At 47.2% G+C, this 16,361-nt stretch overlaps 1 protein-coding gene across 4 annotated transcripts in view; it reads right to left on the bottom strand.

Moving 5' to 3' along the window:
* Positions 1–3,064: 3,064 nt before the first annotated feature.
* The window catches only part of tubgcp6 (tubulin gamma complex component 6), a 31,341-nt gene continuing 18,044 nt past the window's right edge, over positions 3,065–16,361 (bottom strand). For 3 of the 4 annotated variants that reach the window (XM_014124473.2, XM_014124471.2, XM_014124472.2), the window contains exons 12-24: positions 15,851–15,932; positions 14,393–14,481; positions 13,987–14,102; positions 13,646–13,784; positions 12,440–12,532; positions 10,279–12,286; positions 9,750–9,918; positions 9,504–9,645; positions 8,244–8,438; positions 7,876–8,008; positions 7,156–7,369; positions 5,919–6,112; positions 3,065–3,618 (exon numbers count right to left, since the gene is read on the bottom strand). In XM_014124473.2, coding sequence (XP_013979948.2) covers positions 3,527–3,618; positions 5,919–6,112; positions 7,156–7,369; positions 7,876–8,008; positions 8,244–8,438; positions 9,504–9,645; positions 9,750–9,918; positions 10,279–12,286; positions 12,440–12,532; positions 13,646–13,784; positions 13,987–14,102; positions 14,393–14,481; positions 15,851–15,932 — 3,666 coding nt within the window. In that variant the 3' untranslated portion in view covers positions 3,065–3,526. The remainder of the gene's footprint in view (positions 3,619–5,918; positions 6,113–7,155; positions 7,370–7,875; positions 8,009–8,243; positions 8,439–9,503; positions 9,646–9,749; positions 9,919–10,278; positions 12,287–12,439; positions 12,533–13,645; positions 13,785–13,986; positions 14,103–14,392; positions 14,482–15,850; positions 15,933–16,361) is intronic. The other variant, XM_014124474.2, reaches the window with a different exon arrangement.

Genomic DNA, 16,361 nt, shown 5'->3' with positions numbered 1-16,361 from the left:
GGTGTCTAGACTGTCTGCCTTTGGTACTGAACCAAAATCAGATACAGAATATCTCCTGACTTGTTCCATTAACCAACCGCAAGTAAGCAGAATGCCTACCATTCACCAATAGAGGAATGCTAATCTAAACAAGACTAAGGCCTAGATTCAATCGGATCAAGCGTTAACCGGCGATAGCAGACAGCTGCATAGCGGATGTTTTTGGAGGTGGAACTGCGTTAGTTTCGTCGAATCGGTGAGCAGCTGCTCTTGCGATCACTCTGGGGAATTTGATTAATCTCGCCCGGGCACCTGTGTAGGTTTGTTTTTCACCGCCAGGGCATGAGCCAGGTGCCCCATTCAAAGCCCACGGCGAAGTTGGCTCAAAACAAAAGTGACATAATTAAGCACGTGGAGTAATGATTAGGATTCTGTGTTTTCACATGCAAAAGTGATTAATTTTGATAAAAAGCCTTATCTGCCTTCCCAATGAAAATTTGTTTGAAAATTCAAACATTTTATGGAAAAGGGATGTATGTTTCTGGACGATGCACCATGCTGCCTTGTTGACGACATGACAGAGAGGTGCAGATTACTGTTTGATTTGAGACGGACTCTCCTCCCTCACTGCTTTTTCCCGTTTACGTCACGGGCCATAGACCTGTGTCCCGCGGCTCAACATAGACGAATCCGGCCGTTTACGTCACGGGCCATAGACCTGTGTCCCGCGGCTCAACATAGATGAATCCGGCCACACCCGCCCCACTCGATTAGAAGTTCAGAACCAGAAAGTGTATATAAAAGAAATAATTACACCCAAATTGAAAATCATTAAACTAAATAATGTGGATTTCTAATCAGCCTAATAAACAAGGCTGTGTGGGATTTAATGCGACTGCGTGCAGCCAGTGGCAATGTCCACTGTGGGTATAATGCCAGGAGCCGCTTATGGATTTGACAGCTCTAACAGGCGACACCGCAAAAACAACCGCTATGTGGATGTTGGCTAAAGCGGATCTGATTGAATAGGGCTTGTAAACTCAGCAAAAAAATAAACATCCTCACTGTCAACTGCGTTTATTTTCCGCAAACTTAACATGTGTAAATATTTGTATGAACATAAGATTCAACAACTGAGACAAACCTGAAAAAGTTCCACAGAAATGGAATAATGTGTCCCTGAACAAAGGGGGGGTCAAAATCAAAAGTCAGTCTCTGGTGTGGCCACCAGCTGCATTAAGTACTGCAGTGCATCTCCTCTGTACTTGCGTTGAGATGTTACCCCACTCTTCCACCAACTCACCTGCAAGTTTCCGGACATTTCTGGGAGATGGCCCTAGCCCTCACCCTCTGATCCAACAGGTCCCAGACGTGCTCAATGGGATTGAGATCCGGGCTCTTCGCTGGCCATGGCAGAACAGACATTCCTGTCTTGCAGGAAATCATGCACAGAACGAGCAGTATGGCTGGTGGCATTGTCATGCTGGAGGGTCATGTCAGGATGAGCCTGCAGGAAGGGTACTACATGAGGAAGGAGGATGTCTTCCCTGAAACACACAGCATTGAGATTGCCTGCAATGACAACAAGCTCAGTCCGATGATGCTGTGACACACGGACCCTCCACCTCCAAATTGATACCGCTCCAGAGTACAGGCCTCGGTGTAACGCTCATTCCGTCGACGATAAACGCAAATTCGACCATCACCCCTGGTGAGACAAAACCACGACTCGTCAGTGAAGAGCACTTTTTGCCAGTCCTGTCTGGTCCAGCGACGGTGGGTTTGTGCCCATAGGCGACATTGTTGCCAGTGATGTCTGGTGAAGACCTGTCGTACAACAGGCCTACAAGCCCTCAGTCCAGCCTCTCTCACCCTATTGCGGACAGTCTGAGCACTGATGGAGGGATTGTGCGTTCCAGGTGTAACTCGGGCAGTTGTTGTTGCCATTGTATCTGTCCCGCAAGTGTGATGTTCGGATGTACCGATCCTGTGCAGGTGTTGTTACACGTGGTCTGCCACTGCGAGGATGATCAGCTTTCCGTCCTGTCTCCCTGTAGCGCTGTCTTAGGCGTCTCACAGTATGGACATCGCAATTTATTGCCCTGGCCACATCTGCAGTCCTCATGCCTCCTTGCAGCATGCCTAAGGCACGTTCACGCAGATGAGCAGGGACCCTGGGCATCTTTCTTTTGGTGTTTTTCAGAGTGAGTAGAAAGGCCTCTTTAGTGTCCTAAGTTTTCATATCTGTGACCTTAATTGCCTACTGTCTGTAAACTGTTAGTGTCTTAATGACCGTTCCACAGGTGCATGTTCATGGTTCATTATACAAGCATGGGAAACAGTGTTTAAACCCTTTACAATGAAGATCTGTGAAGTTATTTGGATTTTTACGAATTATCTTTGAAAGACAGGGTCCTGAAAAAGGGACGCTTCTTTTTTTTTTTGCTGAGTTTATTTCTACTAAACGTCATTATTGTATTATTGTGGAATAATAATGACAATTGGTCAAAGCTTGACTTTGCGTGGACCGCAAGGTCATTCAGTGTTAACCAAGGTGTTTACTTGCATACTGAGTTGGCAACTTTAAAACAGCTTGTACTGTGTGTTATTCTTAGTCTGTCATTATCAAGCCATTCTGTTTTAAATGGCTGTGTCTAGACAGAGACGGTTTTGAATTCCTGCATTGTTTACTCCTTAAAACATGAAGGGGGGGGATCGTTGAGGGGCGAATCCTTACTTCCACTTAAGTCATTTATTGATGTCAATGGGAGACTAAGTGAGAATTTGACTTAAATGGAAGTTACGATTCAACCCTCGAGAGGATCAATCTTCTGTAATCCTCCTTCGTGTCTGTCGTTCATATTGCTCAAACTCCCTTGTGCTCCTTCTGCTTGAAGTAAAATGCACAGTCAGGGAAGATGTGTACAAGCAATCTGGAAAATGTAAAAAGAAGATGCAAGTGCAATGCTCTTTTGCTCGAATGTCTCTTTTGTAAATGACCTTTGGTTGTATGACTGCTCCCCCCCCACATAACTTTACATTAATTGTTTGACCTATAGTTTTCCAAAAATGTTAACATGCCATCTTTAATAAATATAAGTGACATTTTATTACTCCTTTTAAGTTTTGTTTTTACATCACAAAATGAAACATTTCTTTAATTGACACACAGGGCTTAGGAATGGGGTGGGCAGAGGAGAGGCACCTGAGCTTTGGCTAGCGTTGTTAGGGGGATGGGGTTATCATCACTGACTTTGATAGCAGACACCATTGTGGACAGGAGGCATAATACTGTATGGTCAGGCACATTGAAGCTGTCAAACAGGTCGTCGAGGTACATTTAAAAATGTAAATACAACTCATGTAGTTTCTTTAATATGGTATATTATTCATGCCACAAATATACATTACCACAAACTGCAATGTGTGTGGGGGAGAGATTTGTACACATGTACATAATATTCCACGTATCATTAGTTTAGACACCTACGAGGCCTACTCTGATGATCTACAACACAGGCACACACAGTGTTCTACACACGTACGTTCAGGAGTCTTTGTAGTAGTTGTTGAAGTTGATGCGGAGCAGGAAGTCCTCCAGGTGAGGCTGATATCCTCGGTTCACCAGCTTGGTCACCACTGAGGAGACACCACAGAGAGAGATTCTAGCCATTTGCCTGGTTGGTTAAAGGACTAACTGACATGACACTTTTCAGAGAGGGGATGTAAGATAAAATGGGACTAAAAACATGAAGTTGCAAACCATCTGCATTTAACCACGGCAGGGTGACTGGGAATATGGTTGAATACAAAACAGTGCAGTTATTCCCTCCGTAAGGCAGTCAAACAGGCAAAAACGTCAGTACAGAGACAAAGCGGAGTCGCAATTCAACGGCTCAGACACGAGACATATGTGGCAGGGACTCCAGACAATGACGGATTACAAAGGGAAACCCAGCCACGTCGTGGACACTGACGTCTTGCTCCCAGACAAGCTAAACACCTTCGCCCGCTTGGAGGATAACAGTGCCACCGACGCGGCCCGCTCTCATTCTCCGTGGCAGACGTGAGTAAGACGTTTAAGACGGCATCCCTAGCCGCGTCCTCAGAGCATGCGCAGACCAGCTGGCTGGAGTGTTTACGGACATATTCAATCTCCCTATCCCTGTCTGCTGTCCCCACATACTTCAAGATGTCCACCATTGTTCCTGTACCCAAGAAAGCAAAGGTAACTGAAATGACTAATCGCCCCATAGCACTCACTTCTGTCATCATGAAGTGCTTTGAGAGGCTAGTTAAGGATCATATCACCTCCACCTTACCTGACACCCTAGATCCACTTCAATTTGCTTACCGCCCCAATAGATCAACAGATAATGCAATCACCATCACACTGCACACTGCCCTAACCCATCTGGACAAGAGGAATACCTATGTAAGAATGCTGTTCATTGACTCTAGCTCAGCCTTTAACACCATAGTATCCTCCAAGCTCATCATTAAGGTCTGAACCCCACCCTCTGCAACTGGGTCCTGGACTTCCTGACTGGCTGCCCCCAGGTGGTGAAGGTAAGCAACAACACCTAAACTCCGCTGATCCTCACCACACGGTCTGTCCCAACAAGGGTGCATGTTCAGCTCCCTCCCCTACTCCCTGTTCACCCAGGACAGCGTGGCCACGCACGCCTCCAACTCAATCATCATGTTTGCAGACAACACAGCTAGTAGGCTTGATTACCAACAATGACGAGACTTCCTACAGAGGTGGTGAGGGCCCTGGCGGAGTGGTGCAACAAAAAGGAGCTGATCGTGGATTTCAGGAGGCAGTAGGGGGAGCACGCCCCCCAGCCACGTCGACGACGGGACCGCAGTGGAGAAGGTGAAAAGCTTCAAGTTCCTCGGCATACACGTCACTGACAATCTAAAATGGTCCACCCACACAGACCGTGTGGTGAAGAAGGCGCAACACCAGCTCTTCAACGTCAGGATGCTGTAGAAACTCAGCTTTGCCCGTAAGACCTTCAAAGTTTTATAGATGCACCATTGAGAGCATCCTGTCGGGCTGGTCCACCGCCTGGTACGGCAACTGCACCGCCCGCAACCGCAGGGCTCTCCAGAGGGTGGTGTGGTCCGCCAAACACATCACCGGGGGCACACTGCCTGCCCTCCAGGACATCTACAGCACCCAGTGTCACAGGAAGGCCAAGAAGATCATCAAGGACCTCAGCCACCCGAGCCACGGCCTGTTCACCCACAAGGCGAGGTCAGTACAGGTGCATCAAAGCTGGGACCGAGGGACTGAAAAACAGCTTCTATCTCAAGGCCATCAGACTGTTAAAATAGTCATCACTAGCCGGCCTCCACCCAGTACCCTGCCCTGCACCTTAGTCACTGTTACTAGCTGGCTACCACCCAGTTACTCAACCCTGCACCTTAGTCACAGTTACTAGCCGGCTACCACCCAGTTACTCAACCCTGCACCTTAAGAGGCTGCTGCCCTATGTACGTAGACATGGAATCACTAATCACTTTAATAATGTTTACATACTGTTTTACTCATGTCATATGTATATACTGTATTTTAGTCAATGCCACTCCGACATTGCTCGTCCTAATATTTCTACATTTCTTAACTCCATTCTTTTACTTTTAGATGTGTGTATTGTCGAGTATTGTTAGATATTACTGCACTGTTGGAGCTAGGAACACAAGCATTTCTCTACACCTGCAATAACATCTGCTAAATATGTGTATGTGAACAATAACATTGATTTGACTCTACCCAGTTACCAACTAACCACTGCAACAAGAGGTGTTCAGGAAAAAGGACTCAGATGTTGATTTGGAATTGAACATATCACTTTCTCCATATAGAAACTACCCTCAACTCTCATTCGAAAGGTCACCAGAGGTCAGTGAGGCTTTGACCCGGTCCTTACCTTTGAAGAGGAAGTGGGAGTAGTATTTGAAAGTGTTGTATGACTGCTGCATGGCGATGAAGCTGGGGTGCACTGCCTCCCCCTGCTGGCTGTCCCAGGGCTGTGCGATCAGCTGGGCCCGGAACTTCAGGATCAGGCTGAAGATACTGTGGATGATGTTCATGACTGGAGCTGCCTTCTCTGTCAGCAGACCCCTGGGAGGGGAGGAGAGAAAACGGATACAGAATTCAATTAAGGAAAGATGTAGGCTTCCGAATGGCGCAGCGGTCTAATGCACTGCATCTCAGTGCTAGAGGCGTCACTACAGACCCTGGTTCGATTCCAGGCTGTATCACAACCGGCCGTGATGGGGAATCCCATAGGGCAGCGCACAATTTCCCCAGCGTTGTCCGGGTTTGGGTTTGGCTAGGGTAGGCTGTCATTGTAAATAAGAATTAGTTCTTAACTGACTTGCCTAGTTAAATAAAAGGTTAAATAAAAAAACTATGAATTTATTTTTAATTTAAGATAACATGTTGAGAGCAGGCTGAGTCCAAAGTCTAGAGTAAGATTCATGTATAATGTGTTGAGGTAGTCAGTGTGTGTGTGTAGATGTCTCCTAACCTGAAGATAGCTCTGTTGAGGTAGTCAGTGTGTGTGTGTGTGTGTGTGTGTGTATGTCTCTAACCTGAAGATAGCTCTGTTGAGGTAGTCAGTGTGTGTGTGTGTGTATGTCTCTAACCTGAAGATAGCTCTGTTGAGGTAGTCAGTGTGTGTGTGTGTGTATGTCTCTAACCTGAAGATAGCTCTGTTGAGGTAGTCAGTGTGTGTGTGTGTGTATGTCTCTAACCTGAAGATAGCTCTGTTGAGGTAGTCAGTGTGTGTGTGTGTGTATGTCTCTAACCTGAAGATAGCTCTGTTGAGGTAGTCAGTGTGTGTGTGTGTATGTCTCTAACCTGAAGATAGCTCTGTTGAGGTAGTCAGTGTGTGTGTGTGTATATGTCTCTAACCTGAAGATAGCTCTGTTGAGGTAGTCAGTGTGTGTGTATATGTCTCTAACCTGAAGATAGCTCTGTTGAGGTAGTCAGTGTGTGTGTATATGTCTCTAACCTGAAGATAGCTCTGTTGAGGTAGTCAGTGTGTGTGTATATGTCTCTAACCTGAAGATAGCTCTGTTGAGGTAGTCAGTGTGTGTATATGTCTCTAAAATGAAGATAGCTCTGTTGAGGTAGTCAGTGTGTGTGTGTATGTCTCTAACCTGAAGATAGCTCTGTTGAGGTAGTCGGCGTGTATGCGGTGTATGGCGTCCAGGTCCGAGGCACTGGCCAGCTTGGTGGTGAACTCTAACCAGGACACCTGCAGGATCTGGTTAGCGATGTATCCCTGGATCACCTTCACAAAGTGTTGCATCTCGTGTCTGTACAGCTGCAGCTGGCGGAACTGCACCGAGCGGCCCGCCCCTTTCACCAGCGCTGAGGGGGGGGACACAGGCACACGTTACTTTTGGGTCGTGGTATAATTATGACTAGAGCTATAAAATAAAGAAAAGCCTGCACATGAAATATGCTGCTCCTTCGTGCTTTAAAATGAACTGATGTGGTGCAGTTGTATTGAGACTTGAGAGCAGCGGTATGCCTTTCTTTCCTCATTCCCTTTTTCTCCATAATTCCCCTTTTCTCCATAATTCCCTTTCTACAGGGCTTTTTCTCCATAATTCCCTTTCTACAGGGCTTTTTCTCCATAATTCCCTTTCTCCAGGGCTTTTTCTCCATAATTCCCTTTCTCCAGGGCTTTTTCGCCATAATTCCCTTTCTCCAGGGCTTTTTCTCCATAATTCCCTTTCTCCAGGGCTTTTTCTCCATAATTCCCTTTCTACAGGGCTTTTTCTCCATAATTCCCTTTCTCCAGGGCTTTTTCTCCATAATTCCCTTTCTACAGGGCTTTTTTCCCCCTTCATTTACAGAGATGGAGCCCTTACCAGTCCTCTTGAGGTGAAACCAGACGTCTCTGAGGCTCCACACCATGTGTTTGAGCTGCAGTAGGAAGGAGAACAGACGGTTGTACTTGTTCATACAGCTGTCTGTGATTATGATGTTCAACGGCCAGTCCACCTGAGAGACAGAGAAAGATAGAGTATGAGGGTCAGATGTAACTGAGGGAGGGTAGAAAAGGGGATGCAGGAGATAAATTTTTGTGAAAAATCATTATTCACAGTCTTCGAAAAGCCGCTCTCCAAATGAATCAAACTCTTTTCCGATATTTTCCATACCAAGAACAGTACTACGTCACAATTTCAGTGAGGTCAGCAATCTACTGCACACAAAAGTACACTCCCTCTCCTCTGACCTTGTACCGTAGCTCCAGGCAGTTGAGTGCGTCAGGGGCGTGAGGATGGAAGGTCTCCGGGAGGAAGCGCAGGGCGAAGGTGAAGTTAGGGGCCAGAGAACTGTCTCCATGAAGACTGTACTGAAGAGCCTTACTCAGGATGGAGTTCAGGACCAGAGGAGTCAACAGCTCTCCAGGAGTCTGACCACTGCCCATCTGATGGAGGAGAACACAGGGATTACATATGGACAAAACACAGACCCACCCCAGACAGATAAAACAGACTGAAAAGACAAAACACAGACCCACCCCAGACAGATAAAACAGACTGAAAAGACAAAACACAGACCCACCCCAGACAGATAAAACAGACTGAAAAGACAAAACACAGACCCACCCCAGACAGATAAAACAGACTGAAAAGACAAAACACAGACCCACCCCAGACAGATAAAACAGACTGAAAAGACAAAACACAGACCCACCCCAGACAGATAAAACAGACTGAAAAGACAAAACACAGACCCACCCCAGACAGATAAAACAGACTGAAAAGACAAAACACAGACCCACCCCAGACAGATAAAACAGACTGAAAAGACAAAACACAGACCCACCCCAGACAGATAAAACAGACTGAAAAGACAAAACACAGACCCACCCCAGACAGATAAAACAGACTGAAAAGACAAAACACAGACCCACCCCAGACAGATAAAACAGACTGAAAAGACAAAACACAGACCCACCCCAGACAGATAAAACAGACTGAAAAGACAAAACACAGACCCACCCCAGACAGATAAAACAGACTGAAAAGACAAATACACACCCAGGCAAAACACAAATACACAGAAAAAAAACACAGGTACATGAAACGCACACCAAACAGTGCCTTCAGAAAGTATTCACAGTATTCACATTTGAAAAGAATAATGGTCAAATGTTGCACAATCCAGGTATGGAAAGCTCTTAGACACTTACCCAGAAAGATTCACAGCTGTAACCGATGTCAAAGTTGCTTCCACAAAGTATTGACTCAGGGCAGTGAATACTTATGTAAATGAGATATTTCTGTATTTCATATTAAATAAATTAGCAAAAATTTCTAAAAACATGTTTTCACTTTGTCATTATAGGGTAGTGTGTAGATGGGTGAGAAATTATATATATATTTAATGATTCTGAATTCAGGCTGTAACAAAAATTGGAGTAGGTCAAGGGGTATGAATACTTTCGGAAGGCACTGTAGGTAAGACCACTCCCATAGCGCCGTTTCACCTTTTCAAAGATCAGGTCACTGAGAGACTGGGCGAACTCCCCGTCCTCCATGAGCAGAAAGTGCCTGAGGGCCTCAAAATGCCTCTCTACTCCAAGCTCTACGAAGTAGTAGTCCACCACCGCCTTGTTCACCAAGGATACACTGAGAGACAGAGAAGGGGGGGTTAACAGAAGTACCAAACAGTCAGTGATAGGCATACAAATAGAGAGACGTGGACTCCTTCTTCCCTAAAAAGGAACACTCACTGTGTGATGAGTGGGGTGGTGACAGAGTGCTTCATGAGGACGGGCAGGGAGACCATCCCACTAAGCTGCACCACCGTGGTGTCTGTGGCCCTGCGGAGCGACGGGTCCACCGGGAGGCCCCAGGGGCCCCGCGTCACCTGATGCAGGGGGTGACACTCTGGGGCCAATGCTGTGGAGGGGACACAGCACGCAGAAAAATACAGTGAGATTCTACTTCAAACATTCGTTATATTAATGTACCATTGCCTGACTGCACCTTTCAGTCATTGTTGTGATTTCAGTTGGATGGTATATTATACATGAATCATGTGGACATCTTAAAAAGCTGCTTTACATTAGTGTTGTGCAACTGATCGAGTACCACGGAGTTATTTTAGACTAGAGCAGCCTATTCCTGCTACCGTGTGACGCAATGACTTGGGACTATCATGAATGTGTGCACTATGCAAACACAGGGTGTGTGAAGTGCCCTCGACTGCATTATACAGTGTTTGTACGTGCAGGCCTGTGTGTGTTTGACGTGACTCACTCATGAGACCGTAGCAGTCTTCGTACTGCTCCACCTGGTACTGAGCAGCCAGGGAGCTGAGGTACTCCCTCTCTGAGCTCTCGCCTGGGGACAGAGCCAAGCCCGCTGCCCAGGACGAGATGCCCTCGGCCAGCCGCTGCTGCTCCTGCTGCTCCAGGGTCCTGGCGTCGTATTCATTACCAGTCTCCTTCACCTTACAGCCCCCTCCCAGGGCAGAGTCTGAGCTGTGGCCGTAGGTACTGCCAGGGATGGGGGAGGGCAGAGGGTTTACACCCGACACCACACACCCTGTGCCCAGTGTGGAGTCTGAGGACTGTCCGAAGTTGCTGCCGGGAAGAGGAGCGCGAACGGGTTCAATCCCAGATATCACGCACCCTCCGCCCATCGCTGAATCTGACGAATGGCCGTAGTCACTTCCGGGTATCGGAGAAGGAAGGGTTGCCGTTCCTGACACCACACACCCTCCACCCAGGGTTGAGTCTGAGGCGTGTCCAAAGTCACTTCCAGGTAGAGGAGCATGAAGGGGTTCCACCCCAGAGACAACACACCCTATACCTAGAGTGGACTCAGAGGAATGGCCGTAGGTGCTACCGGGTAGAGGGGAGAGTACTGGTTCTGTGCCTGACATCACACAGCCTACTTGAAGTGTGCAGTCTGAGGCGTGACCATGCTTGCTCCAGCGTGGCCGGGAGGGCTCTGCATCCAACACAAACTCACCCGCCTTGAAGTGAGTGTCAGATGAGTGACCGTGGATGTTTTGTGTGTGAATGGAGGCGACCTCTTCTGACATGTGCTCCCCGACCTTGATGTGAGAGTCCGAGGCATGACCGTGAATGTTCTGGGTGAAAAGGGAGGCGACCACTTCTGAAACATGCTCTCCAACTTTAATATGAGCGTCAGATGCGTGACCGTGAACATTGGCGGTCGGAAGAGGAGCAGTCATCTCCGAAACAAACTCTCCTACCTTTATGTTAGCATCAGATGAATGACCATGAATGTTTTGAGAAGGGAGAGGGGCTTCCACATCTGAAACGTGCTCTCCGACTTTAATATGAGCATCTGAGGCATGGCCTTGAATGTTGGCAGTAGGGAGCTCGGACACACTGGAGGGTCCAGAGAGGGAAGGGGAGGCCTGTCCTGGGTGATACCCACTGTCATGGCCCTGCTCTGGGGTGGAGGAGGCAGAAGCCTCCCTGAGAGAACCAGCCAACTGTTCCTCTGCTCCAACATGATCTAGTTTCTCTATCTCAGCTGGCTTCATCTCCACCAGGCATGATGCCTCTACAGTCCCTTCAGCCTCTTTTACCATGCCCCCTGGAGGTGATGGGTCTTCCGTATTCTCCTGCCTGCTGTCCATCTGCTTTGCCTGACTTCCATCCACCAGCTGCACTGTGGTCTGGGAGGGGTGTCCGTGGACATTGGCTGTGTGGAGAGCCAGGGGCACATCAGAGGAGTACTGGCCCAGGGGGATGCTAGACTGGGAGGCCTGGCCGTGAGGACTGGGCCTGGGGAGGACCTCAGCTCCTGACACCACACACCCTACACCCATAGTGGAGTCTGAAGAATGGCTGTAGGCACTTCCTGGTAGCGGAGACGGAAGAGCTAAAGTCCCGGATACCACACACCCCATGCCTAGAGTGGACTCAGGGGGACCGGTTGGGATGTGAGGGTGAGCCATGTCTGGCTGTACCACAGGACCCCAGCGAGGTCTAGTCAGGGCCGGGGCCGTCACTCCCTCAAGGGGACTGTAGGGGGCACTAAAGTCATAGTCTACAGGTTTATGAGGCGCAGGAGCCTCCGGGAGGTCCGACCCAATTTCCTGTAGGGCCTGGTCCACCTGCAGGCTGTCGGCCGGCTTGGGCAGGAAGTCATTGGCGTTGATGTGCTCTGAGACGAGGGTGAGGTCGAGTTTCGCGGTGGGGGGTGCTAGGGGAGTGGATTGGTGGTGAAGGGGGGCCTGGGTTGGCTCCTCAGACTGCTGCTCACAGGGCTCCGGGGATAGGGACTGCTGTTCAAAACAGGGGCAGGAACAGCGAGGTTAGGGCACCGAGCAGAGATCACACACACTCAGTCAAGCTTACACTTCCATGAGTGGATTGGCAAGGCACTTTTACATAGGCTGTATTTATTTGACGCTACGCCACCCCACATACTTACACACCTGTGCTAAGGGTTGAGTGGTCTGAGCTGGAGCTGGCTGTAGTATTTCCAGAGGGGGTCTCTGCCCTCCGACAGGATACTTCTCCAGAATAGCCTGGGGGTTTAGATAAGAATAGTACATTACAGCATCATCACCACAATCATATTCATCAACGTCGTCATATGAAACCACACCGCCAAACATGATTCACACTTGTGGTCTTCACAGATCCACCTGTACCCGATCTGGACCACAATTGTAAATAATGTGACGGGTCTGGGTAGGGTCTGATATTATTGTCACGGGTCTCGGGTATGTGTAATTATAACCGACTTGTCCGGAAGGGCCCGTACAGATCGAAACGTGACTGCTGCAGGAGAGAGAGAAATTGTATAATTTATGCTGCTGCTCTTGCTTATCATGAGAGTGGAGCGTGTAGCTTGTTGTTGGCCAATCGTAAGTCATCAAAAAGGCAATAGGCTACAGTCATAGAACCTTGCTCCGTGTGGCAAAAGTTAGGAGATATCTAATCCATGGAAGATGGAATTACAATGACAGAATTAAAAGTTAAGGACAGGCATTAAAAGACAAGGCTACAACGACCAAGAGCCAACAGGCAGGATGCTACTTAATATTCTGAATGGAGGTGTTATTTGTAACTGTAGGATCAGAAAGCACTGCAGCCTCAATTAGCCTAGCTAGCTAACGTTAGCTTAACTAGCTTCTCCCGGATTGATGCAGTCAAGACAGGTACTACGTAATCATATTTGATGATAAATAACCTGGCTACGGCAGCTATTAGTCTACTATAACTTGGTCGGTTGCGGTCTCTCCCTCCCTTCCTGTTCCCCATGTCACTCGCTCACAGTACGGCCCTCCCCCGCCTGCTAGAGCTGCACCTCTCTCCCTCCTCTCATGCTGCATCAGCTCCAGTTAATAAAGTAGCTGAAATGACTTCGCTGCTGCTTCCCTCACTCGGATCGTATTGGACCGGGTCTGCAGCCAATCAGGTCTATAACAGAACGGGTCTAGTTGTCTTCGGTTCCGTTCTGAAACGGTCTCTATATCTTAAAAATGTATATATGCATAATCGGGTCTGGGTGGGAAAGTCCCAGGTCCATTTCGGAATAGATCCAACTTTTTGGACCTGTGAAGACCTCTAATTTACACCCTTCGAAGTAACCTCCTTCGAGAGACAGTGTGTGTATAAGAGAGAGTACTACTGACCTCAGTCTCCTGTTGGTCTTGCAGTAGGAACTGGGCCCGGGAATCGTCCAGTCTCATTCGCTGAACCCTCCACATGGCCTGCCACTCCCTCTTGGCCGCCTCCTCTGATAGGTGGCTGTACTGGGCAATCAGTTCCTTCCTGAGGACCAGGATGCATTGTTATCTCAGGTTATTTAAGTGTCAGGCTTCACCCTACTCAGGCTTGTCTTGAAGATAAGGTTGTGATTTGAGAGAGAGAAGAAAGGCGGTGAGAGGAGGGAGAGGTGTGTGTGTAATGTGTGTAACGTGACTGTGTGTGTCTAATGTAGGTATGGTGTGGTGGCGCGCCCTAGTGGCCAGACCTGGCTCTGATCTCCAGCTGCTCCTCCAGGGCCTGTAGTCGCTTCTCCCGGTCTCTCAGCTCCCTGGCAAAGCTGAATTCATCCTCCTGCTCCTTCCTCCTGGCTAAACTGTGCCACTGCAACATTCACACACATGCACAGACATGGGTTACACATGCTCTACAGCTGAGGTAAGAAAACAGTAACACAGCTCTGAAGATAAAAGGATATAGTGTTGTGTTCCTAGCTGGTGTTTATATGATGCAAAACAGAGTTAAAGAGTAATTGTTTGTTTCTCTCTCATTCCATCCTTCTTTCTCCCTCCCTCCGTCTTTAGTTTGTGAACATATGAAGGTCAAAAGGGAGACAGTTGAGGAGTAAAGTGTAACCCTCTCCATTGGTCTCCCTTTCTCACTCTCTGTCCCACCTCTTGTTCCTGCTCCAAGTGCTGTCTCAGCTCTTCAAAGCGTTCCCTCTTCTTTGCCTCTTCAGCCAGACGCTGTGACACCTGGCGCCCTGCAGGGGGCGAGAGAGAGAGAGCAGCAGGCTGGTTACCCCCTACAGTACACACACAGTACTTGACCCAAGCTTCATTCACTTCCCATTGCACATCTTTGAAGTAATAAATGATACGAGCAGTTTCTTAAACTATGTGAGAGATGATTAGATTTTACACCCTGAGGTGCTGGAAGCTGTTCAAAGCTTTTCTCACTCATATCAGCCCCTCTTTCCCTGCCGTCTCTGTGAAGAATCCTTAGGGTTATAGAGGGTGATGTGCCAAGTTATTTGGGGGTGTAATCAGTGTTGTGAGCAATGTTGTAAAGATCCTGTAAGGTATAATCAGGGTTGTAGCGAGTTGTTTGTATCTGCATGTGTGTGTACCAGTGTGTGTATTGCTCAGGGCCTAACTTCTTTATATAAACAGCCAATTTAATTTTTATTTAACCTTTATTTAACTGGGCAAGTCAATTAAGAACAAATTCCTATTTACAATGACGGCCTAGGAACAGTGGGTTAACTGCCTTGTTCAGGGGAAGAACAACAGATTTTTACCTTGTCAGCTCAGGGATTCGATCTAGCAACCTTTCGGTTACTAGTCCAACACTCTAACCACTAGGCTACCTGCCGCCCCATAAACAGCCAATGCGGCAGGTAGATAAAAAAAAAAATGTATACCTGCCACTCCGATTTGTTAACATACAAAATATATGTTTTGCCATAATTACAAAAACGGAGGAGCATGCTTAGTAATGTATTACAAGTAAGAAGTAATGTGGTATATTGTTCGATTTAATTTAATATTCTGTGACCGAAGTATTTTAATTAAAATATATATATTTTTTGCTGATTCCTTTAAGGTTACCTTGGTAACAGGATCACTCTAGTCATCATGTCTACATATGAGAATGTCACTAGTAAAGGCCAACGATGTCTCTTTTTGCTAGCAGTGGTAGCATACTCAAACATTGAAAAGCAACTTGGCTATTTACATTGTTTTGTTCACAAGCTAAGAAACATGAGGACAAAGTCTCACTTCAGTACTTTCGAGTAAATTAGACCAACTTTTATGCCTGTGCCCATTGCTTCTAAAAACAAATCTTTCAGCACTCACAGTGGGATTCAGATGTATTTTTAGCATTACTAGATATGAAACAAAAAGGGCAGAAATTGAAAACAGCTACTGCATTTATTTTGCTATAAATCACATCCATTGTTGACTATTTTTATTAAATGTTCACACTGTAGAGCCTGGAGTGTTACCATGCGCCAACGTGGCTGGTGATTTAGACATTCTTACCCACCAATGCCAAAATCTACCCATGTCTGGCAGGTGGCAGGTTTTAATTTTAGGCCCTGCATGTGTTACTGTGTGTTTCCCTCTCACCGCGGATGCTCTCCAGGGTCTTGGCGGCCGACTGCCTGACCTGATTGATCAGTTCCTGGCGTGCCTGCTCTGTGCGCAGGGCCTAGCAACAAAGACGGAGAGAACAGACACAGACCATCATTAACAGAGATCTATCTGCTATCTTCTCCCGGTTCTGCTCTAGCTGAAAAATAGGCCAAGGATTTGCACTGTAGATCACTGAGGGTTTCAAATCGAGTATGTGTACATCAGCTTAATGGTCTATTACTGCCACTTTCCCCATCTCTCTCATTCCTTCCCTCTCTCTCGCTCTTCTCCCATCTATTGAATGCTGAGTCCAAAGCAGAGATGCGTAGAACAAACATTTTCACACAAATCTCCAATTAACATCAAAGCCCTACACTTTAAAGCATATTTGGGGTTTAGAAAAGCGCTATAAAAATCCAATGCATTATTAATACATGTTTTTTCCATTCAAGTTAGAGTTTCATGCATTTCTCAGGATAGTCTTGGGTCCTTGATGATTTGCTGC

Source organism: Salmo salar, chromosome ssa10 (genome assembly GCF_905237065.1).
Source record: "Salmo salar chromosome ssa10, Ssal_v3.1, whole genome shotgun sequence".
In the NCBI taxonomy this organism is placed as follows: Eukaryota; Metazoa; Chordata; class Actinopteri; order Salmoniformes; family Salmonidae; genus Salmo; species Salmo salar.
This window is presented reverse-complemented; position numbering and strand designations above follow the sequence as displayed.